Source organism: Musca autumnalis, unplaced genomic scaffold (genome assembly GCF_047663935.1).
Source record: "Musca autumnalis isolate F117 unplaced genomic scaffold, ASM4766393v1 scaffold_1, whole genome shotgun sequence".
NCBI lineage: Eukaryota > Metazoa > Arthropoda > Insecta > Diptera > Muscidae > Musca > Musca autumnalis.
The window spans coordinates 303,449,441-303,476,102 of NW_027411644.1; the positions used below are offsets into that span (position 1 = coordinate 303,449,441).

The 26,662-nt window shown below is 38.6% G+C and overlaps 1 protein-coding gene across 1 annotated transcript in view; it reads left to right on the forward strand.

The window, feature by feature from the left end:
* The window catches only part of LOC141389839 (uncharacterized), a 41,742-nt gene extending 23,965 nt beyond the window's left edge, over nt 1–17,777 (forward strand). The window contains exons 2-3 of the mRNA XM_073962005.1: nt 16,406–16,684; nt 16,751–17,777. Of these exons, the coding sequence (XP_073818106.1) occupies nt 16,406–16,684; nt 16,751–17,491 (1,020 nt within the window). The 3' untranslated portion in view covers nt 17,492–17,777. The remainder of the gene's footprint in view (nt 1–16,405; nt 16,685–16,750) is intronic.
* The last annotated feature ends 8,885 nt before the right edge of the window (nt 17,778–26,662 follow it).

Genomic DNA, 26,662 nt, shown 5'->3' on the forward strand with positions numbered 1-26,662 from the left:
TAGGTCCACGTTTTGGTATAGCCCCCACATAAGGCCCCTTATAAAGTACGCGTCATTTTAATATATTTTGAATGTATTAGACCCATTTGACCAAAGAATCGGTTGTAACTTTATATTTTGCGTTTCCAGAGGCCAAGAAACATTTCAACCATAAAATGTTTATATAGGTCCACGTGTTGATATAGCCCCCATAATACAATATCTCCCGATTTTCGATATTTTGAAAGTTTTAGCCTCATTATCACACCGAGATGGCTGAAATTTGGTATTTAGTCTTCTTCAGGCGTATAAAACTTTCCCCCAGAAATTTGTAGGTATAGGTCCACACCATCATATAGCCCCCATAGAACGGTACCTTCCGAATTTCGGTATTTTGAAGGTTGTGGCCACATTAATCCACCGAAATGGCTGAAATTTGTGGTGGAGGGTATAAAAAGTTCGGCCCGACCGAACTTAACGCTTTTCTTACTTGTTAAAATAATAGGTTAGTAGGGTATTTTTGTAAGCAGTTACGACTACCAAAAAATACTATAAAAACCCATTATTTGGTAACGGGTCGTTATGTCGAACACGTTAATAATCAATTTTCTTGGAAGATACATTTTTTTAACTGGTTGCGATCACCACCCAGTAAAATTGGGAGCCACATTAGCCAAATATCCCATTACAAAATAATAGAAACAATCTACCTTCTGTATTACCAGAAGGCAGAAAAATAATATCGCATGCTCGTATTAAAATTTTAAGGAGTAGGAGGAAATAGACCGATAAACTGGAACTGATTTTGGGTCATTTATTTCGATAGTTGGCATGCCAACCAAACCTTTTAGTTGATCGCCGTAGGATTTTTAAAGTTTTTTAGGTCGTTATGTCATAAGGGATGGACTTGTACATGAAAAAAAAAATAATTTTTGTAAAGAGAAGATTTCCTACGAATAGCTCTCAAAATGCATTTAAAGAAAAATGTTGGTGCAAAAATGGAGGAAGGTGTTATTCGAAGAAGTTGTCCGATATAGTATATTCCCGAACTTGAAAAAAATATTATATCGTTGTAATAAATAAATAAATAAATAAATAAATAAATAAATAATCAGAATAACGAGGCATTTCAAAACAATCCTCAAACGAAACAAGCCTCGAATACAAAATTCATATAGGACTGACGAAGGCTGCTTTATAATCGACAAACTATATTAATTGTCGATCTGTACCTCTTTGGTTTTTTCCAGGATTTGTCGCAAGTTAAAAATCTGGTCAATGGTGGATTTGCCAGGTCTAAAGCCACATTGGTATGACCCACCAATAGGCTTGAGTCGTTCACCCAATACCCCAGACACTTTTTATAGGGAACAGACTTATACCCTTATATTTGAACACACAGTCTTATCTCCTCTCTTGTGAACGGGGGGGACACTTTTCCAATTATCGGGTACACATTTTTCTTGCCAGATGGTAGTGTTGGGCAATCTCGTTCATTGAGCGGATCGATCTTTTTCATTCCGTTCACCAAAAAGATCCGGGTCGTTTAGTTCGTTCGTTGGCTCTTTTTCGTTCCACAATACATTTGACTGTGTTATTTTCTTTTGAAGTCGTTCGTTCTCTGCTGCATATGACTCCGTCGTTCTTTTCACCGAATCGTTCTTTTGAAAATGTTCGTTCACGAATGACACATTGTGTGCTAATGGGGGTGGTTTTGTTTCTGAACGTAGTGGTGGTGGTGGTTTTGATATGAAAGAACCAAATGAACGAATGATGCAAAAGAAAGATATGACCGAGATGTGCTGTTACTGAGCGAGAGTAGCTCTCTGAATCATTGTTTGTTTTGTGTGGAAAATTGTGCTGCATGTGCTAACGCAGCGTTTGTTTAGAGTTTGACTGCAAAACCAATGCATTTGTTTTTTTTTTGTTTTTTTTTTTGCTTGCTTGTGTGTATGCAAAGCTAATAGTGGTGGTTTTGTTTTGACAGCAATGACTCGTCCATCGGGGATCTAAATGAACGATATAAAAGAATGAGCTGGATACGGATCCGTTCGTTCTTTTCACGGAATCGTTCCTTTGAACCGGTTCGTTCGTGAACGACACAACTCTACCAGATGGAGCTAACTAGCTAATGCATTCTCCTTATCAGCGTGTCGCCTTCGGTTTTTAACAGCTCGGCTGGTAATCCATTGACTCCTGCTGCCTTATTATTCTTCAACCGGGTTATTTCTGCCTTTACCTCATCTTTGCCGGGCGGTATACATTTAATACTATCTCCTGGGTTTGATTCTGCGGTATCTTCGTCGCTTTCGGTAGTGTTGGATACCAACATATTGAAAAGAAATGTTATCTGTTACCAGATACCCTTGTTCGTCTCTACATAAAGATGTGCCTTTGCCGAAGCCATCACTTTGATGTTTCACTCTTTGGTAGAATTTTCGGACTTCATTTTGGGCCCGAACATTTAGATTTTTTTCACCCTGCCACTTATTATACCCTCAACATTTATGTTAACGAGGAAATATACACTTTCATAAGGGCAAATGTGTCTCATCGAAATAATGATTTTAGACCCCAAGTATGTTTGGACGAAATCCGTCCGTCTGTCTGTCTGGCTGGAGCGCACGATAACTCTCGAACGGATCAACCGATTCGATCCAAAATTTGGCTTTCGTAGTATTTTGTCCAAATATAGTTTAAGTTTGAAGATGGGTTATATCGGTCCACACCACGCGATAACTCTTGATGAGAGTACTCAATTTGGTCCAAACTTTGAACATCGTGAAATTTCTACTAGACTTAGATGAGGTTCCAATATGGAGTCAATCGGTCCACTCCTTCGAGTACCTCCCACACAAAATTCGGTAAAGTTCAGTTTAGGACCTGCACTCGAATCACTTTGACTTTTGTTGTAACAACTTGTATTCACTGCCCCCCATACGACGGTACAAGTTTCAGCAGGCGCAGTTCCATACTTCCTTAGAAAATAGCCTGAAAGGTGCAAAAAAACCTATGACACCGTGTGTAGTGGTTGGAGCGCAAGATTACTCTCGAACGCATCTGCCCATTCGGTCCAAACTTAGTTTAAGTTCGAAGATAAACCTTATCGGTCCACTCCTTCAGGAACCTCCCCCACAAAAGTTCAAAAATGTTAGGAAAAATTGTGCGCACGATAACTCTTGAAGGGAGTGACCGTTTTGGCCCATACTTTACACATCCCAATATATCTATCAGATATAGATCAGGTTCGAATATGGACTATATTTGTCCACTCCTGCGGGTACCTCACACACAAATTTTCGAATAAGTTCACTTTAAGGCCTGCTCTCGAATCACTTTGATTTTTGATGAAGCAACTTGCATTCGCTGCCTCCATTACGAGAGTAAACTTTTTTTCAGAGGCAAGTCCATATTTCTTGAGAAAACAGCCCGAAATGGGTAAAAACCCCCTATGGCACCATATGTAGTGGCTGGAGAGCAGGATAACTCTCGAAGTGATCAACCGATTTGGTCCAAAATTTGGCCTTCGTCATATTTTGTCCAAACTTTGTTAAAGTTCGAAGATGGGCAATACCGGTCCACAACTTCCGGTACTTCCCCCAATATTTAAAAAAATGTCCAAATATTTTGTTCAAATTTAGTTTAACTTCTAAAATGGCCCACATCGGTCCTCTCCTTAGGGTAACTCCCCCACAAAAGTTAAACATTTATGTCTGAGTGCAATTTAAGGTCTGATCGAAAATCATTTGGAAATATATACCGATAATGTTAGTTGTGGTTCTGTTTACAGCGATATTGTGTTTTCCGTAGACAAATCCATGCTTCCTGGCATACTGATCCAAAAGTTATACGATGACCCACTGAAATGACTAGTGGGCGTGATATCTATCGAATACATTAGATCTGGCCGTAGATGAAAGTTTCAATTCACATAGGCTGAGGGTATATCTCTGTCGGCAATACCGACTGATACTTTTTTACTTGTTCATTTTTCTTTTTTTCTAATGGAAAGTACGTTCCTCCTCTCTCTCTCCCTGTCTGCCGTTACCTCTTTCGTGCGCTACCCGTTGCTATTGATTGCAGATTACCAGCCTTATATGCCACATTATTCTCTTAGGAAGCAGCACGGCCTCAACCTTCAAAATACCAGAAATCCGAAGATACCGTTCTCTGGGGGCTATATGAAGACGTGGACCTATACCGACAAATTTCAGGTGGAAGGTTTTATACCCCCAATGAAGACTAAGTACCAAATTTCGGTGGGATATATAGACCACAAATCCTTGTATAGATTTTTGCATCATTTGCTCATTTTCTGCAAATATGTAAAAATATGTCAAAATATGCAAAATATGCAAAAATGTCTGGGCCTAATTCGTTTTATTTTGTGATAAAACGAATTTCTGTCTAATCGGATTTTCTCTACGGCCATCCTAACCATATATGCATTTGCATAGGATTCTGCTGTCTATTGATATAATATAACTATGTACCTCCAGGCCCCAAACAATTTTTTTCATAAAACTTACACCCTCCCCTATTAATAAAAAACAAGTAAAAAGTCGTTAAGTTCGGCCGGGCCGAACTTTTTATTCCCTCCACCATAAAATAGTCTTAATTAAAATGGAATAATTAGGGTCCTTTTACAATTTTGGGTGGAACAACTTTTCGACAATGGTTAGACTCCTACTGCCTTAAATTACACTGTGAACACAAATGTTGGGACAGAGATAATTCCTTTTGGAGATGAAAGCACTTGGGGTGTGTATATTAAAAACCCCGAAGGACAGATGCGCCGTGATTCGAACTTCCGCGTTATGACGTGACGAAGTTTTTGCAGGAGACCTGTAAACCATCATGAATTAGCATTATATCTTTGTTTGTTGTTGTTGTAGAGCACTTAAGCAACAGTGAACAAAGATATAACGCTAATTCCTGATGGCCCACAGGGTCTCTAACAAAAATTTCATAACGCCATAACGCGGAAGTTCGACTCACGGCGGATCTGTCCTTCGGGGTTCATAACATACTCACTCACCAAGGCCTTTCTTCCCCAAGAGGAATTTTCCTTGCCCCAGACTTTCACCTCCATTTTGTTGCACAGTGTTATCTGATCTAATCTAAAAAAAATGTGATCAGGTGAAAGGTACCACCTACGGGGTTATATCAAAGAGTCAACCTATCTTTAAATTTTTTGGCGGAAAAGTTTTATAGCTGCAGGGAACTTCAAGAGTCAAATTGAGGGTAGTTTCATCAAAACAATGTAGACCCTCAAAAATGGACACATGTTGACGAATTTTAGTGAAGAAATTTCGTGACCACTGAAAATTCCCGAAAATCGGGAGGTACAGTTATATGGGGGGATATACCAAAACATGGACCTATATTGACGATTATTTTTGAATAGACAAAATTGTAGCTAAAATTCCCAAAATACCAATCATTACAGCTAGTTCGGTTAAAAACTGCAGCCAAAATTCTCAAAATACCGAAAATCGGGAGATACCGTTATATGGGGGCTATATCAAAACATGGACCTATGTTGACGATGTTTCGTTGGAGATGTTTTATGACCACTGAGAACTTCAGATGTCAAATTACAGCTATTTCGGTTAAAAACTGTAGCTAAAATTCTCAAAATACCGAAAATTGGGAGGTACCGTTATATGGGGGCTATACCAAAACATGGACCTATGTTGACGATGTTTGGTGGAGATGTTTCATGACCACTGAGAACCTCAAATGTCAAATTGCTGATATTTCGGTTACATATTGTGGCTAAAATTCTCAAAATACCGAAAATCGGGAGGTACCGTTATACCAAAACATGGATCTATGTTGACGATGCTTGGTGGAGATATTTCATGACCACTGAGAACCTAACATGACAAATTACAGCTAGTTCGGTTAAACATTGTAGCTAAAATTCTCAAAATACCGAAAATCGGGAGGTACCGTTATATGGGGGCTATACCAAAACATGGACCTATGTTGACGATGTTTCGTGGAGATGTTTAATGACCACTGATAACTTAAAATGTCAAAATGCAGATAGTTCGGTTAAAAATTGTGGCTAAAATTCTCAAAATACCGAAAATCGGGAGGTACCGTTATATGGGGACTATACCAAAACATGGACCTATGCCCATATCCTTTGGGATATAAGTTTGTTGATCACTAGGAAGCCTAAGTGCCAAATTATAGCTAATTCGGTCTGCAAATGTGGCGAAGAACGTCAAAATACCTCAAATCCGGAGGTACCGTTATATGGGGGCTATACCAAAAAGTGCACCGATATAGCCCATCTTCGAACTTGACCTGCCTATGGAAAAAAGACCCTCGGGTGCAAAATTTCAGCACTCTATCTCAATTATTGCGGACGCTAGAGTGATTACAACAGACGGACAGACAGACGGACAGACGGACATGGCTAGATCGTCTTAGAATTTTATCCTGATCAAGAATATATATACTTTATAGGGTCGCAAGAGATTAGTTCGATGTGTTACAAACAGAATGACAAACTTAATATACTCTCCATACTATGGTGGAGGGTATAATAAACTTTGTTTAGTTTAACTAAGAATTTATTTAACAATTAAAAAAATATGAAGTTAGATATTTTGCAACAATTATCTTAACATCTGATGCAGCAAAGTTCCTTGAATTGGATAGTGAATAGCTTAAAGAATATTTACAGCAACAACAAACTAAAAACAAAATTTTAGTCGGCAGACTGACTGTAATCGAAAGTATGGAAAACATTTCGCAATTTTATAGTTTGATTTTTTTACTTTCGCGCCGTCTAATCAGTGATTTCGATCAGTGTGCAGCGTTTAGAGTTGAGACTTAAGTTTCAATTAGAAATTCATAAGTTTTAGGTCGTTCTAATTCTATTCAATGCTGCTAAGTCATAAACATATGTTCATATCTAACAATCTACATCTAATACTATTTCGATCGAAATCAAACATAAGACCAATCATTTCCAACGATCGATCATTTTTATTTCTTTTGTAGAACATGCAAACTCTGAAAGACACCCAAAAACCATACATTTGCTTGTCACCTTTGAAGTGTCAAACTATTTAAGTTTTACATGTCATTCAATCATAAAACTTGTGGGGTGGTTAACTTGAAACTGGAAACCTACACTAATTTAACCACTATAACCCATTCAAATCAGAATCAATTGAATTGATAAATAAAATCTTGCCATACCCATGTCTTACAATGGGCTTTTTGCTGCGCTAATAAGATTAGGTGGCAATTAATGTGATTAGTTTATAAATTGAAACTTCCGTCAAAATGACTGGTAGATATTGAATATTTTGTTGTTTTTTGCGTATGCATTGTTGGATTCTTTTCATTGCGATCGGTTGGTTATTGGTAGGTGTGTATGAATGAATGAATGAAACTCTTAAGAAATTATGGTCACACTAAAGCTGGAAAATAAATACTTGTTAAATGGGAATTTGATGGACATGAGGGACATTCCTAAGCAAATTCTAATGAATATATTATACACTCGAAAAAAACATGTGTGTTGAAGTATTGAAAATCATATTAGGATTATAGATGTGGAGAACAATGTTGAATTTTTGTGAGGAAGGTACCGAAAGAAGTTGTTGGATATAGGCAAGACCTTAGGATAATAATGTTACATACACTTTGATACAATCAAAACTTGTCTCATCGAAAAATGGTTCTGACGAAATTTGTTTCAGTCAATTTTGAGTCGGTCCTCTTAATATTTTTTCCAAACTCAGTTATGTTTCGAAAATGGTCAGCCCCTTCGGGTGCCTCCCCAACATAATTTCAAAATTATTCTCTAAAATGATGTGCGCAAAAACTCTCGAAGGAAGTAATTGATTTGTTTCACACTTTGCACATTGTAAGATTTCCTACAGAAATAGATGTTCGAATATGATCTACCACGGTTCACTCATTCGGACACCTCCCACACAAAAGTTCAAAATGTCTCAGATCGTTTAAATGTTTTTATTTTCTTTTTTTTGCAGCAGGTTATTCTATTACTATGGTAAAATTTGTTCGGGGACAAACTCAAAAATTCTAAAAAACCATTTCACACCTGCGATAACTTCCGAATTGAGTATCAGATTTGACTGAAACTTTGAACACCTTAATAATTGCTTCCAAACATAAATCAAATTCTAAGAAGGTATATATTGGAAAACACCTTCGTGTACCTCCCTCACAATTTTGCCGAAACTTTGGGCAATGTAAAACTTCTTCTGCCGGTACGGATGAAAAGTCAGGACCAGTATAGATGTTCTCGGTGTTTCACATCCGGATCTACAACACTCAAGCTTCGGCGAGACGCAATAGATGTCGTGTTTGGGTGCATCTCAGGGGTTGTTCCGGACTCGTATGGGTGTAGGAGTCAGGCGTGGAATTGCTGAGGTAGAGTTACTTACCACTTTTGGAAAGTCATAACTGACTGGTCTTGAGTCATGATGAATTGTGGCTTTCGGTCCTAGGTACTGTCCATTAAAGTCATTACTACACTTGGACCTAATGCATGGAGGGGAATTTATTGGTGGAGCCAGTCAGGTGTGGAACTACTGAGGTAGAGTTGGTGTAATAGATGTACTCCTGGTTATAGGACCGACCTAGATTAGCCCGTTTTGTGAGATCATAGCTGTCAGGTTTTATGGAATTTTAATGTACATCATGAGTTGTGACAGTCGGTCCTAGGTAATAACTGAGCAGTTTGATAGCTCAAATACAATTAGCAGAGAGTTCGCCAGACATAACCATCGTATCACCTGGTTTTTACAAACGACAAGTGACGTCGTTGTACTTGGGTCAGATCATCTCACTATAATTGTCTCAGCTGACCACCGCACTTCATCATCTCTGACATGACCACCCTTCTGATGTTCGGATAGCAGAAAGGACGTTCTGGAAAATCATCATTGCTGAATCATTCGGGTATTCAATCAGCTGGAGCATTGCAAAGTTCCTGCTAATCGAATACCAGAAGTGAGACGAAATTTCCTTGCTGATAAGACATGACTAGCAAATGAGTGTGATGAGCTGCGCGAGCGAATCTCAGTGATCCCAGCGTTTGATAGCTGACACTGGGAGTTAACTGGTTGGTCAGCGAGCACGAACGGAACAAGTGGCTAGATCGTCTGAAGAGTTAAGACGTTGGTACCGAAACATTGTCATTCTCGAATCCTAGGAAAGAGGAAAATAGGACTTCATTCACGTTCGGCAATGGGGTACGACATACCCTAGGAGCGACCGGCAAACGGAATAGACGAAGAGAAGACTACAAATTCGCATTAGATCTCTTCCCGCCGAGGAGGAACCACCACAATTGTAAATGGATGATTTGAAAATGTTGAAAGAAATTAACCCTGACGGAATCTCCATGGTAGTGCAGAAAAATTTGGATGAACCGGGAGTTGGGTAACCACTTATGTCATGCCTGATGTCTGGAAAATGGACAAGTGGTCCCTCTACTGAAGCCAGGCAAGATGTATCGTACCGACCGACCTATTTCGCTTTTGGTGCTCGTAGCAAAGACCATTGAAGCTTTTGCTCCTTCGCATAGTCAGAAATAGATATCTAGTTGCCGATCATCAGCATGGGTTCCGAATAGCAGAATAGCAGTACAACAGCGATGCACACCATCTCCACACATGTTAGTCGAGAACTAAACCAGATCAGTCGTGTTGGCGGCACTCGACATTTTTAAAGACTTTGATATTGTCAAACATTTTACGCTGCTGCATGATATCGAGCAGATTACCCTCCGGCCAAGTTTGAAACGTTGGATTATCAATTATATGTGTGAACGCCAGTCGTAAGTGGAATTAAGGAACAAGACATCGAAGTCCCGTAGACTCGGGAACTATTTAACCTCTACCTTTTCTGTATTCCACCTCTTCCAAATGACATTAACAACTTTACGTATGCGACGGGTACTTCCGAGTACCTTCCCTAATGTTATTTGTGAAAGGATGAACTCCTATCTGATTTTTTCATAGATTTTTTCGCGCGAGGAATATGCAATTATTCGCCACCAAGTCTACGGCCAATATGTTCACCACATGACTACGAAGATGAGCACAGAGCTGATTGTCCTGGTTGATGGTAACAGAAATCGGGCCGCTAACTACGTCGGGATTCTAGGGGTCAGATTCGACAGTAAGTTCACGTAGTCCGTGCATGCCACAGCTACCAGCTTCAGGCTGAGATGCAGGAACAAGGTCCTAAAGTCACTAGCCGGCAAAACTTGGTTTCAGACAAAGAAAACTTTTTGATCACATATGAAGCGATAAGTCCAAAGCAATTGAAGAATATTTAAACTTGCCACAATTCCGCCTGAGAACTCCAACAGGGTTCCTCCACATGGCTTTATAAGGAGATAAATCTACATACTGCAGGGTGTTACAAGGTTGTTGTTGTAACACCCTGCAGTATGTAGATTTATCTCCTTAAAAGTTCAACATTTTCGGTTAGAGTGCAGTTTAAAGGCTGTTCAAAGATCATTTAGAAAATTTTACCGAAGCTACTATTTGTTGCCCAGTTTATAGCGACATATTTTTTCATGGGCAAGTCCAAGCTTCCTGACATAATGACCCAAACTCTCTAAAAATCCTACAGGGACCAATGAAAATGGCTGGTTGGCACAATAACTATCTAAAAGTGAATCCATTTCAAGACATAGACTTCCACAATAGACACCAGCACCGGTACCTTCTCGCATATTGGAATCGTCCAGGGGAGGGGTACTTCGGTTCCAATGATCTCTATAACGACCTCGACGTCTTTAAATCTCAAGACCATAGTCGCAGGTTTCTCTCGAGAATGCACTTTAAAGTTTAATACTAACTCCCTTAGGATACAACCATGCACATCGATGCTGTAGCGCCTTTCATCAGCGCCTCTTTTGGTTCTGACGTCTGGCAGGGAAGTTCTCCATATTCCACACACGTATGTATATGTGATCTACGTGGTGCCGCTCGGCGATGCCCATTGGTATTTATAATCTTCTTGTGCGGGAAAATGGAGCCACCAATGACAAGCTGTTTGGCACAGTTCTATGAGTCGCTCTCCGTTATTGTTTTCAACTCCGCATCCATGCTTGAACGGTGTTAATGTTGTCGCTCCACTTTTTTGCATTGAATTAATTAAAATGTCTCGTTTTCGAATTTCATTAAGGCTAGATGTAAATTAGGGATACGCAGTGAAATGCAATAATCGGTTTTTCGATTATTCGGTTTTCGTGAAAAACTTAAAACTCAATTTTCGGTTAGTGGATTATTTCGCCGAAAACCGATTATAATCGAATATAATCGACCATTTTCGTTGATGCGATCCGTGATGGTTATATGTATAAAAAAGTACCCTCGATTACGCGGTTTTAACACACCCAATAGTCAACTACGACTAATAATCGACTACGATTAATAGTCGACTACGAATAATAATAGACTACGACTAATGGTTGACTACGAATAATAGTTGACTACGTCTTCCGTAAGTCGAACTGTTGTCTGTCAGGAAAAAATTAAATGCAGATCTTAATGCAAATGAACGCTGCCGTCTGTCTAGGGTATAAGACGACAATCTTATAGGTTGTCATTTGTAGTTCGAGTTGCGCTAGCCTCGATGTTTCACGAAGAGTTTGTAAATTTTGTGTGCCAAAGGTCATTATCATAAAATCCTGTATTAGCTTCGTAAATGGTTTTTATTCCAGCTAAGTATATGATTTATCTGCTGTAGCGTATCCTATGTGGTGAAACTGTCATCTATATTTGCCTAGAAAAAACGCAAACTTGTATTTGTGCAGTGGTTGATGTCCTTGCTTATTTATTGTAGCCATTTTCCTCTGGGTGGCGCTATTTTCGATTACGCGGATTTAGCACACCCAATAGTCAACTACGACTAGTAGTCGACCACGATTAATTGTCGACTACGAATAAGAATGGACTACGACTAATGGTTGACTACATATAATAGTTGACTCCGTCTTCCGAAAGTCGATTAAGAATAATCGATTATCCGGCTTTCGTCCAAGTGTCGTTCAAGTGTCGACTACGACTTTTATAAATTTTACGGCTAATAATCGATTAACCGAAATCGATTTCTGGTATCCCTAAATGTGAATTATGCGTAGAATCCATATTTCACTGTGTCTTCGGCATCTTAGCACTGTATACTATGTGAAGATATTGGTTACAATGTCTGAAACGACAGTTTAACGTCCTTCAACATTATGATCCCATCTTCGCTTTCGCCGCTATTTGGAAGTCCAGTCTGAACAACTTCGGAAGCGGCTTCCGAAAAAATCGTTCCGATTTTTAATCGATTTCCATAGAGGAGTTTTCACCCATTTATTTCAAAATTCGTTCCGAATTCGGAGAGAAAAGTCTTAAAAACTTTCTTTAAGATTTTGAATCCAAAATCGTACGTAGCATCCGAAATTCGTACCGATTTCAAAATGATTGGTTTGAGTGATAGTTTCCGTTTTCTGTGAGAAGTTCATCGCTTTTACTCCATCTCATTTCGCTTATACCTGAGAATTGGTCATTTACAGTTCGAGTTGTGCAAGCCTCCATGCTTCACGAAGAGTTCAATTGTCACTTCGCCATTACATCCTCCGTGGTTGTTGTTGTAAATTTGTACTTGCGTTAATTTGGTAAATCGCTATCTTTTTCAGCTAAGTAGATGATTGGATTGCTATAGCAACTCCTAGGTGATGCGACTGCCATCTATTACTCAGTGGTTGGAGTCTTTTCTTATTTATTGCTGCCATTTTCCTCTGTGAGGCGCTATTTTTCGTTTGAAACAGCTGGATGAGCCCGAAGTTGAGTACATTACGAAAATTCTCAACCTTTCTTTACGATTTTGAATCCGAAATAGAACGTAGCATCCGAAATTCGTACCGATTTCGAAATGATTGGTTTGCGTGGTAGTTGCCGTTTTCTGTGAGAAGTTCATCGCTTTTACTCTATCTTATTTCGCTTATACCTAAGACGTGGTCATTTACAGTTCGAGTTGTGCAAGCCTCGATGCTTCACGGAGAATTCAATTGCCACTTCGCCATTACATCCTCTTTTGTTGTTGTAAATTTTTACTTGCGTTAATTTGGTAAATCGCTATCTTTTTCAGCTAAGTAGATGATTGGATTGCTGTAGCATATCCTAAGTGATGGGGCTGCCATCTATTGCCGATCATAAGCATGGGTTTCGTAAGTAGCACTACAACAGCGCTACACGCCATCTCCACGATCTCACGAGGTCTAAAACAAGAAAAAGCATTGCAATGGGATAGTTTTTGTGGCGCTCGGCTTATTAAAAACCTTGTATACTGTCAAGCACTCCATGTTGTTTGAAGACATCCATCAGTCTACCCACGGGCCAAGATTGAAAAGTTGGATAATCAATTATATGTGTGGACTCCAGTCGTACGTGAAGGCAGGGAACTGTTTAACCTTTATCGTTACGCATGCGGATGATTGTATGATCTCGGCTTCTTATACATAATACCCTAGACAGACGGATGCGTTAATTTGCATTAACTGGTCTTAATACGAATTAATTCATCCACATTCTTAATGCACAAAATCAAACTGAATTTATACTGAATTTAGGTATTTCAATATGGCAATACCTAAAAGGGAACCCATATGCATGTAGGAGAGAGAACATATTCGAGCTCTAAACAACACAAACCTGCATTTGTGAAGTGGTTGTTGTCCTTGCTTATTTATTGTAGCCCTTTTCCTCTGGGTGGCGCTATTTCCTATTAAACATTTTTGTGCTATCCTATTGTGTTGATGCATATGCCGAAGTTGGTTTTTAGAATGCCAGGGGACATGGGGAGCCACCGTGGTGCACTGGTAAGCACGTCCGCTTTGCAGAAGGTCTGCTATTCAATCCCTGACCAGAATATCAACATTTTCGTCGGTGGCAAATCCTCTCAGTGTAATGTAGGCGACATTTCCTGCGAATTTCAGCCGTTAAAAACTTCTCTACAATTGGAGTCGTAAGACACACCGTTCGGCGGGTAGTCATTGATATGAGAGAAGTCTCTTCGGGGATGTTGTGGGAACAAATGTATGTCTGTTGAGGACTTTATGTGGATTTCATCTGGAGGGGAACGTGAGCCTCCGCAGCAAAAATGCCCATTACAAAACCCCCTACTAACCCATTATTTTTACATGTCGCGCGAAATAATTAGTTATTTTTTGGCCACTTAATGAAGTACTTAAATAAGTAGTCACCACTTTTAGAAACTAGTTATTTAACTACTTATTTAATAGGTTAGTAGGGGGTTTTATAATGAGTATTTTTGCTTGGTCTTTTTTTGAAAACAGTCGTAAATCATTTTGAAAAAAAAAATCCTCTTCCGTCGAGATTTGAACCAGGGCCTACCTTATTTTGTAATCTAACCCACTATCTACTGCACTACTTCACTTTGTACTTATTAACTATAATTTTTCCGCGAGTGCAACACTTTCCACTTCACCTAATGGAATGTTATGCAATCCAAGTGTTACATAGAATTATTCGAATTCTTGCAATAATGGAAAGGCAACAAACTCAAACACACACCCTTTTTATGAGAACCGACGAGCCGACGTCTGGTTGGATTAGCTAAGAACAACAAAACAAAACTCTTGTTTGTTGGTCAAAGCTGTTGCTGGTCAAGAGAATATTGAAAATATTAAAAAGAAACCAAAACCTGAAGGTCTCCTGTCAATGAGTAAAAATATGACAAGTAATGAATTACGTTTGGGAATTTATTAAGCAATTTTGCTGGAACGAATTACCCTAGAACAAGTAAGAAAGTATCAGTCAGCTGAGCCGACAGAGATATACCCTCAGCCACGTACCCGAAGAAAAAAAGTTAACACAATACTTCTGTAGGTTTTTTAGCTGTTGGGAAAATTTTCCAGGATGGAAAGGGCCGCAAAAAACTACATGTTGCAACAAAATTTAGAATGATCCAAGACGAGTGCATTTTTTCCAAACTTTGGGTGATCCGATGTAGTACATATTCGGACCTAATACAAATCTGTAGGAAATAATTTTTTTCTTCATAATTCTATGGATATTTTCCTTACAGACTATATAATTAAAAATGTTGTACTTAATTTTCTGAATTTAAATATATTACAATTTTACTTTTCACTTTACAAAGTTAGAGCTAAATCGATTTCTCTCTTAAAGGGTTATTTTACACAGTAGCCAGTTTAGGTGGTGCCGGTAGGATTTTCTGGACCTTTTTGGGTCATTATCTCAGGAAGTATGGACTTTCCCACGAAAAAATTACAACGTCGTAACAGGGGCCGCAAGTGCAACCTGCTGCGTCACAAATTAATAAGATCAGAGAGGAGTTGTTAAACTATACTTTTTCCAAATTTTGTGTGGGAGGTACTCAAATGAGTGGACCGATATAGTCCATATTAGAACTCGATCTATGCCTGAAAGAAATATTACCAATAGCAAAGTTTGGCTCAATTCGGTTATTCCCTCCTAGAGGCTTGGCGACAAATTTTGAACCTTTGTGGGGGAGGTATCGGAAGGAGTGGGCCGATATGGTCTATCTTAGAATTTAAACTAAGTTTGGACAAAATATTGAAAGACCCAAAATTTTAACCAAATATGTTGATCCGTTCGAGAGTTATCGTGCACTCCAACTACGACACATGGTATTATATGGGTTGTTTGCAGTTTTCGTGCTGATTTCTGAGGATATATGGACTTGCTCCTGAAAAAAATTATATCGTCGTAATGGGGGTAGTGAATACAAGTGGCTGCAATAAAAATCAAAGCGATTCGAGAGCAGGCCTTAAACTGCACTTAAGCAAAATTTTGTGTGGGAGCTACCCGAAAGAGTGAACCAATAGGGTCCATATTGGAACCTCATCCATGTCTGGTAGAAATGTCACGATGTGCAAAGTATGGACTAATTCGGTTACTCCCTTCAAGAGTTATCGCGCGGACAATTTTCCGAACATTTTTGAACTTTTGTGGGGGAGGTACCTGCAGGAGTGGACCGATATGGCCCATCTTCGAACTTAAATCAAATCTGGACAAAATATTTCGATACCCAAAATTTAAACCGAATCGATTGATCCGTTCGAGAGTTATCGTGCGCACCAGCCACCCAGACAGACAGACGGACAGACAGACAGACAGACGGACGGACTTTGCTAGATCGACTCAAAATTGTCTGAAAGGGATACCGTACAAACATACTTGGGGTCTAAAACCATTATTTCGATGGGCCACATTTTTGGCCGTATCAAAGTGTAAATACCCTCTTTAGCCTAAAGGCTGAGGGTATAAAAACACACCCAATGTAGACAATTATGTATATTTACCGAATACACAGTCTCAGAAAAATAAATTAATAAAAAATGTCCATTTATTTTTTACAGCTTTTATTATTTGTGACACTACTGGTGATCGTAACAACATCCTCCGGCCAAACAAAGACCGGCCTACGACGTAAACCGAAAATCTACAATGCCCTCATAACAACAGATGAAAACCTGGTACAAAGTAGAGCATATCCGGTGATACAACCAACCATTCATGAATCTGGAATTGCCCATTATGCCCCCTTTGGCCCATATGGTCCGTATACGAGTTACTATAATCCCCATGTGGTGAGATTCGGGCAACCTATAGCACCTCATTTAATGCCCAAGGAACAGGTTCGTATCAAGATAATTTAATTTTTTATCAAAGAGAATAATTAACAAATTTCATGTATCTTACAGTTACCCTATCCCCTGCCGGTACCACAATTTCCACCACAAATAATGGGACAACCATTGGGTCCCCAACCCCAACCATATCCGGGCTATCCCTTGCCGCCAAATGCCCCAGCACCAGAAACAAAGCCCGCCGAGGCCCAGACACCACCCACAGCAGCAGGTGCTGAGGCACCAGCACCCACGGTACAGCCACCCACCATGCTTATGGCAGCACCAGCCCCAAAGGACCCCAAATCAGGAGAGGATAAAATGCCCTCAGAACAATTACCCATACCCCTGAATCAATATGGTCTACCACCCTCACTAATACCACTTAGACAACCCGTTTATCCTCAACCACAGGCCGCAGCACAATCTCCTTACTTGCCACCCTATGCCTTCAATCAATATCCACCACTTTATTATAAATATCCCCCAGTTCTAAGACAACAATTTTTACCACCCTATGGCTATTTACCAACTGGTCCGCAATTCCCCCTAAGTAATGCCATACCCAAAGATGATTCTTATCCAACTCCAGCACCACAATTGCCACCAACTCCACCAGCACCCCAACCGCAACCAAGTACAGAAGCTGCAACACCACCACCACCGCCACCACCACCCACACCGGCAGACAACGACGAAGCACCTTCTGCCCCGGATTTTGAAGCCATTAAAAACGGTTCGAAAAGTGCAGATAGCAATGTACCCGATGTTCCACCACCACCAATACCATCTGGGGCCAAATCGAAACAAGCTTAAGAGCGATCGACAAACGCTTTGTAATTATTTAGGGAAATTTCTTTAATAAGTTATTATTTATTTAAAACTTTTTGTTTAATATTAACTCTCACTGAAAAGGGCGGGAAATTGTTTATCGATTTTCCGAAGAAAAGAAAGTATGAAGTTTGTATTTAAACATAAACTAGAATAGCGTTTTTTTATAAGAATTTAATTTAAATGCACTGCACTAACTACATACATACAGACAAATATATACAATCTTAAATTAGTTGCGGTTTTGAAATAAAAATAAATATTTTTTAAAGAAGTTGTTTTATTTTTTGGGTGTGATTGGAGAGACATTTTCGGGTAAAGATAAGGTCTTTTTCAAGGACCATGTTGCTAAAATAAAGTTAATTAATACCTTTCTTTCAAAAAGGGTCTACAGAAGCATCCTATCAGGCTTCTCAGCATCACTCTTTTGAGAAAATCCCAAACAGACGAAAGTGCTGAGCAAAGTTAATAAGAACAAGTGAGCAAAGGCTATAGTCGGGACGGAGCCGACCATGTGATACCCTACACCACTACCCCTGTGCATAAGCTTTTCACTGATAAACATTTCTTTTAGGGAATATAATCCGACTACCACCAAAAATAATATGCCTCTTTCTCTCTGGGACCCCCATAAGCAACCAAAATTACGTGACCATCCGATCAAAATTACGACCTGTAGCTTGATTGCAAAAAATGGAAGAATTGGATGCATTACCGACTATTGTGGTATCTCCCTTGTTTGACCACCTTCGCCAACCTGCTTTACACCAATGTAAAGGTAATATTTTCTTCTTCCATAGACAGGCTTTGCGGTTGGTATACCCCTACTAGAAGCCGATATATTCACAAAGAAAAAAACTGTGAATTTGTCTCCAAATGAGTTTTTCCCCATTCCGACCCCTAAATATTATCCGACTATCACCAAAATCAATAGGCTTCTTCCTCTGTGGGGCCCCCATCTACCCCCAAAAATTTTGTCACTATCCGATCAAAATTCCAACTTGTAGCGTGATTACAAAAAATGGAAATATTGGGTATATTACTGAATTTTGCAATATCTCGGTTTGCTCACTTACGCCAACATACTTTGCATCAATATAAACGAGATCTTTTCTTCTGCCATTGAGGGGTATTCCTTTTGGAATACTCCAACCAGAAGCGGAGATATTCGCATAAAAAAAACGTTGACATTTCTCCACATAAGCTTTTCGCTTAATCCGACTCCTGAATATTATCCGACCATCACCAAACTAAATAGGCTTCTTCCTCTGTGGGACCCGCATCAACTCCCAAAAAATTCGTGACGATCCGATGAAAATTGCGACCGATTACAAAAAAACCGTGATTACAAAAAAATTGGAAAATAGGACGCATTATCGACTATTGCCATATCTCTGCTATTTGACCACCTACGACAACCTGCTTTACATCCTTGTAAAGGTGATATTTTCTACTTTCCTTGCCAGGTTTTGCTTTAGATGTACCTCTTAAATGAACAGAGATATTGGCTTTGAAATAAAACGTTGACCTTTCTCCAAATAAGTGTTTGCCCATTCCGACCCCTGAATATTATCCGACCATCATCAAAATCAATAGGCTTCTTTCTCTTTGGGACCCCCATTAACCCCCAAAATTTCGTGACGATCCGATCAAAATTGCGACCTGTAGCGTGATTACAAGAAAATCGGAAAATGGGATGCATTATCGACTATTGCCATATCTCTGCTATTTGACCAATTACGACAACCAAATTTACATCGTTATAAAGGTGATATTTTCTACTTTCCTTGACAGGTTTTGCTTTTGATATACCTCTTAAAGAAACAGAGATATTGGTTTTAAAATAAAATGTTGACTTTTCTCCAAATAAGTGTTTGCCCATTCCGACCCCTAATTATTATCCGACCAACACCAAAATCAATAGGCTTCTTCATCTGTGAAACCCCCATTAACCCTTAAGTTTTCGTGACGATCCGATTAAAATTGCGACCTGTAGCGTGATTTCCAAAAAAATAGAAAAATGGGATGTATTACCGACTATTGCGATATCTCCGTTATTTGGTTACCTACGCCGACCTAGTTTGCATCATTGTAAAGACGGGATCTTCTACTTTCATAGTCAGACTTTGCTTTTGGAAAGTTTTCAACCAAAGCTGTGATATTCGTCAATATAATTAAAATCGCAAACATGAAAATTGGGGTTTTATTTGCTACTATTGTTATATCTTCGTTGTTTGATTACCTACGAGCACCTGCTTTACATCATTAGAAAGGTGATATTTTCTTCTTTCATTATCAGGTTTTGTTTTTGGTATACCCCGTATAGAAGCTGAGATATTCGCTTTGGAAAAAAACGTTGTCATTTTATCCACCTAAGTTTTTTGCCCTTTCCGACCCCTAAATATTATCCGACCATCACCAAAATCAATAGGCTTCTTCCCCTCCGGGACCCCTATCAACATGCAAAATTTCTTGACGATCCGATCAAAATTGCGACCTGTAGCGTGATTACAAGGTTTAGATGGACAGACGGACAGACGGACGGACAGACGGACGGACGGACACACATAGCCAGATCGACTCAGCTCGTCGAAACATTAATTTTGATATATATATGTATGGGTCTACGACCATTATTTCGATGCGTTACAAACTTGTTGGCCAAAACCAACTTATAATACCCTCCCCACATAGTGGTGTAGGGTATAATGACGAGAAGGTCTTCCACGGCAAACAATTAACATCCAACAATTCGGTTAGCCCTGATGTTTAAAACTGCTTAATATTCATATGTATCTGTGTCACTATACCATGAAAATCTCTCCTGAAATGATGGGCGAGATGATGATTTGGATGGTTTTGCCTAAAGCACCCAAGCAGATACTGCATCGAAAAGTTGTTCCGACGCACCTGCAAGATCTTAGCCTCCTCTTGCACTCTACAGGGATTGAACTTCTTGTTCCCGAATTCCACTTATGTATGGCATATAGTTTATGACCCAATGTTTCAAACAGGACTGGAGTGTAGTGCTTTCGACGTCTTCGGGCAGCTTAATATGACTGACCGTATCAAAGGCTTTATACCAATACTACAAATTCTGTTCTGTAACACGGTACTATGCTACTTTCGGAACACGTGGGGATGAGTGACACCTCAAGAATCTTCTCTTCTGATGGTGAAAGTCCTTGCCACACTGCTAATTTTCCAGGACTCGAGAACTATTAAAATGGCTTACGATTAATTTTCGGATCTGCAGTTTAACATGACCGAAGTCATTTTCTTAGAGTTCGATAACGCATTAACTAACCACTCTTTCCGCTTGTGTTCGTCGGCTACCCTATTGACTTCCAATGTCAGTTCCCTGATGAGTAGCAGCACCAATCCTCTCTGCTACACGAATATTAGAGAGATTGGTCAGTTATCTGAAGTGTTGGTAGTTGTTGTAGTATTTCAGTTATCTGGTTCTGGTTCCTCTGTATTCAGACTCTAAAATTCTCCAACATGGACTGGCTGCGTCCATAAGGAATAAGGAGACAGGGGATTTGAGTTACCTGGGCAGCTGAACAAAATGCAGCGTGTCATGCGGTCCCACTCCTACGTGCAAGGCATGTGTTCATCGTGCCATCAATTCGGGCCCAATATGTTTACTTTGGCAGCTGTCGTTCTTCTGCTGCGATGGATGAGGGATGGTCTCCGAGTACTAAAGGCACTTACATAAATACATTTCATAAAATTATTTTGGAAAAAGGAATCCATGAAATATAATTTATGGATACTAAAAAAATATGGAAAAATAAATTTATTCTTGATTCAATTGTTCGAAAATGCGGTCGTCGTTTTATTAAAAAGAATATAGATTCTTACAAAAGCAGCGGTGGGATCGCAGAAATCAATAGCCTGAAAAATTTTTAAGCTATTTTATTCAATCCTAATTGAGAAGAGAAAGCAGGATGCAGTCGAGAACTCAAAACCGAGGCAGAAACCAAATTGGATCTCGTGTTTCTGAAAATTCCGTTATAATTGCAGAAAATTCCGTGGGTGATACCAATGCGACAAGGGATGAATTGCATGCAAAGATTCAAGAACTGGAAAATTTGGTAAAATCATTGAGTGAAAGGCAACAAACTAGCAGCATAAATTCCAGTCCACAATGTATCCCAGAATTTGAGCCAGGAATGGCAAATTTGTCAGTCTCCGCATGGATTCGCAAAATCGAACAAATTGGTGAACTGTACGGTTGGAACAACAACTACGAAGATTATGTTATGCAGAGTCGATTAAAAGGATTAGCGAATCATTGGTTTGAGAATTTAAATAATTATTCGAAGACATGGGATGAATGGAAGGTCTTTTTAGTGTAGTCATTTCCGGAACATCATGATTACGCAGAAACTCTTAAGCGACTAGTTGACCGTAAAAAACTGCCGGATGAATCGATGGCAAGATACTACTATGATAAAAGGTGCTGATTGATGTATGCAAAATTACGGGGCGTGATTCTGTTTCTTGCATCATTGACGGACTACCGAATGTTAGCATTCAGATTGGAGCAAGGGCTGGACATTTTCTTACATGCGGAGATCTATTTGGTCATTATTTATCAACGTTCGCTGATGTGAGCGAACAACAAACAAAAATCAGAAAGATTGAAGGACGCTCTATAACATTCTTGAGAGAAACCAGAAACCAAGAAAAGGATATTGCTTGTTTTAACTGCAATAAGAAGGGTCATTATGCTAACCAATGCAAGGAAGCATCAAAGAGGTGTAGCAAATGTAAGCGATGGGGACATCAGACCCACGAATGTTCAAAGGTGGCAGGTGAGTCATCTGGAATAAATAAAGTGATGAATGTCAAATCTAGCAGCAATAACTCGTGCTATTTTATGAAATGTAGAGTTGGTGGTGTTACTTTTGATGCATTCATAGATACAGGAAGTTCAGTTATACTTATGAAACAGTCAAGCTGGAAACACATACAACGTTTGGGTAAAGTTTTGTGTCGTTTTGGCCGTTTTTACACTGTTGGGCATGACGCCGAAAAATTCAAATTCATTTGAAATATATGCCGACAAACAGATAAACGCTGGACTTTGGTGTCGTCGTCGCCCTGTTGTTGTTGTTGTTTTTTCTCGACGCCCAACGCAAAACTTTAATCAAACGTTGTATCTATTTTCAGCTTCAAGCGCCAATAAGGTTAAAGAACATCTTGACGCATGTTGTCTTCAGGTGAAAGGATATCGTCACCATAAATGCCGGAAGACGTAACCGACATGGAAATGGAAATTCGTTTTTTGATGGAATCTGATATATTAAGCTAAAATACATGCTCTGGCAAAATTTCAAGCTTCTACGTTTAAAAATAACGATCCTATTCAAGAAATGCCAATAGACGTAACAGCATACTGTAATTTTCATAGAACACAAACGGCGTAACCCACATTATATCAAAACTAAACAGCAGTACAAACAATGTATTCATTGATTTTTGCAGCAATTTTAATGCCAGAGGGAGGGCTTATTGAGTTAATGTATAATTTCCACGGGGGCGGATTCGGTTTACCGGTTATTTGACCCGAAAGTCCAGGTTCAAAACCGGGTTAGACCCGGTTCTATTGAACCGATTACTACAAAATGGGTAACGTATGAAAGCTTATGGAAATACCTATCACATGGAAATACCTCGGCTTATTTCTCCATATGTGTAATTTAACTCTTAGGTGACGATATCTCAAGAATGGTAGCCTTTTTCAAAAATCACAAAGACCATTCTTTTAGTTAATTTTTAAAGCAATAACTTTGACTTTAGACAGTCTTTACTGGTCTTACAGAAAAAATAATTGACGATGATGACAGAAGACCTATGCCCTGATTTAAATAAACATCTAAAACGCAAATATGGAAAACAGTATGTTAACCGGACAAAAGGAAGTTGTTCATTTTTCCAAGAGAAAGATCGAACGGAGATATTCAAAATTTGAGGCATTGATACGAAAACGTGTAAATGCTCAAAATTCACGTCGTTCTAGTAAAAAGATGTATTCTTTAAAGACGGATACGATTAGACTGTAAGTTTGCAAAAGATGGTCTTATCAACCAACCCATGGTTTAATAGAGATCAACTGATTGTAGTTATCAAATAGGTCCAGAGAAAAACGCAAATTTTCTGTATTGGTTTACTTATACAGAAAGACAGGAGATCCTACAGTCACTGCGAGCATTGGCTTTTGATCCTAGCAGTATAATCTTTTTTAAAACTGATATCAAAGACGACTGCCAGATTCTACCATAGAGAAGTTCCGGAAATTTCGAGGCAGTGGATCCTCCTCAGATGTACAAACACAGGCTAAAAGTTTCAAAAAAGAAATTTCAACACCTGCAAGACTTAAAATGCTTAATTCCAAGTGATTGTCATTACTTTTATGACAACATTCCTTATGACAATTAAAAGTTACATTTAAACTGTTACAGATCACTTAATTTATATGCACTATATTTTGTCCATAATTTGACTTAAATACAACAATATATATAATATTCCAGATTTAATATCGTCTAATACAATTGAAATTATAAGTCCATTGAAATATTAACGTCAAGACTGGGAATTGAACCCAACACCGTCAGATTGCCAGTTTAAAGTTCGCTTAGCCGCGTAGGCCAATAAACTAATTCTAATTTAATTATAATTTTTCATTTATACTACTTTGTTCAAATGTATACTCAATAAATTGTGGGTTACGTCGTTTGGCATTTCAGAAAAATACCATACCAAAAGACGTAACCCACACAGCTTCTAACATTCTGGAAAAAAATTTAATTTTTTTTTTCAAAAATATATTTCTTCCCTGTGTTAAAACACGACACTAAAAATTTTCGATATTTTATTAAACAGTTTTCATTTTAAAACGTTTTTTGCTTCTCCTGTAAAGTTTTATTTTTGTGGGTTACGTCTTCCGGCATTTATGGTGACGATATGGAGGGTCAGTCATACCTGTCATTCAAAAATTCTCTTCAGAATTAGAAGTAGATTCAGCTTCAGCAGTAGTTGATATTTATATTGTTCCTGATCATGTTCAGGACGTTGACGTATTGATTGGGAGACCATTTATAAATCATCCGAAGATTTTGATGATTGTTACAAATAACATTATTCGGATCATATCCAGGACACAAGATTTGTTTCCTGAATATGCTTGTGATAAAAAAGAAAGAATATCTTTATTCGTAAAAGGAATGGTTACAATCCCAAAAAATCATGCTAAGTTTATTGATGTGGAGACGGAACCCCATGAAGACGGAAGTTTTTACATTGTTGATATGTATGTTAACAAAACGAATGAAGAGTATCATGTTATGAGATGTATTCTAGGGAAGAAGGGATTTATATGTGTCTGTAATGAATCTGAAAATGATATTACGTTTAAAGACGGGGTGCGAATATGTAGAGTATATCCTTGCGAACCGGAAACAACTAGTTGTTGCGAGAACACGTTAGTTGATTCACGGAAATTAGAAAACTTTAGTATTTCAGACGTTATAGCTCAAATCCAGTGTTTGAATAAAGAACAAACGGAAACTTTGGTAGGGCTTTTAAACAAATATAGAATTTGTTTTGCTAATGACTTGTCCGAATTAGGGACCATAAAAGATGCTCAGATGAAAATAATATTAAAAGATGAGGTTCCAGTGTCGTATAAGCCATATCGAATGTCTTGGTCGGAGAGGGAAGTTGTTCGAGATTTTGTAGAAGAATTGAGAAATGCTGGTCTTATTCAGGACTCATCATCCTCGTACTCCAGCCCCATTCTTTTAGTTAAAAAGAAAGATGGGGGGTACAGAATGTGCATAGATTTCAGAGCTCTGAATAGGAAAACCGAGAAAGAGGGTTTTCCAATGCCGAGAATGGATGATGAAATTGATAGATTAAAAGACAGCAAATATTTCACTAGTCTAGATTGTGCAAGTGGATACTACCAAATCTCAATGGATAACGACTCGTCTCATAAGACTGCATTTATAACACCCGATGGTCATTATGAATTCTTGAGAATGCCATTTGGTTTAGTAAATGCGCCAGCTGTATTTCAAAGAACTATGAATAAAGTTCTTGGAAATTTAAGGTTTACTACGGCAATGGTTTATATGGACGATATATTAATCCCATCTGATACTGTTGAAAGTGGATTCGACAAACTTGAAATTGTATTAAAAAGATTAATTGATAATGGATTAACGCTTAAATTGAAAAAGTGTTTTTTCCTCCATAATTCTATTCAATATTTAGGTTTTGAAATAAGCTCAGAGGGTGTGAAAGCAGGAAAAGAAAAAATAAAGGCGGTGCTAGAATTTCCCGTGCCAAAAAATATACATGAGGTACGACAGTTTTTGGGATTAACAAGCTTTTTTAGGAAATTTATGAATCAGTATGCTTTAGTTGCAAGACCTATTCAAAATTTGGCAAAAAAAATGACTCCAAATTTATATGGGGGGATGAACAACATAAAGCATTTGTAGAATTAAAACAGCGTCTAACGGAACGTCCCCTATTAGCAATTTATGACAGAGAAGCATATACTGAGTTGCACACAGACGCAAGTAAATGGGGAGTAGGTGCAGTTTTACTTCAAAAACAAACAGATAATTTGTTAAAACCTGTGGCATATTTTAGTCATTCAACATCAAAAGAGGAACAACGATATCATTCGTATGAATTGGAAACATTGGCGGTTGTCTATTCATTAAAACGCTTTAGGGTGTATTCACTAGGAATAGAATTTAAAGTTGTCACGGACTGTGCAGCTTTGAGAACAGCCTTTACCAAAAGAGATTTAGTTCCAAGAATAGGTAGATGGTGGTTAACTTTACAAGAATATAATTTTGAGGTAGAGTATCGCAATTCAATAAAAATATCTGAAAAGTCAACAGCTGAAAATTTTCGAGTAGAAATTTCAGAAATGGATTGGGTATTAGCAATGCAGCTTAGTGACGCTAGATGTGCATATTTAATCGAAGTTCTTAAAAACATCCCGCAAAATAAAGAAGAGAGACGAATACATGATGAATACGCGTTGAAGCAGGAACGGTTGTACAAAAGAACTGAAAAAGGATTGAAATGGGTTGTTCCAAAGACAACCCATATAATCATCATGATAAG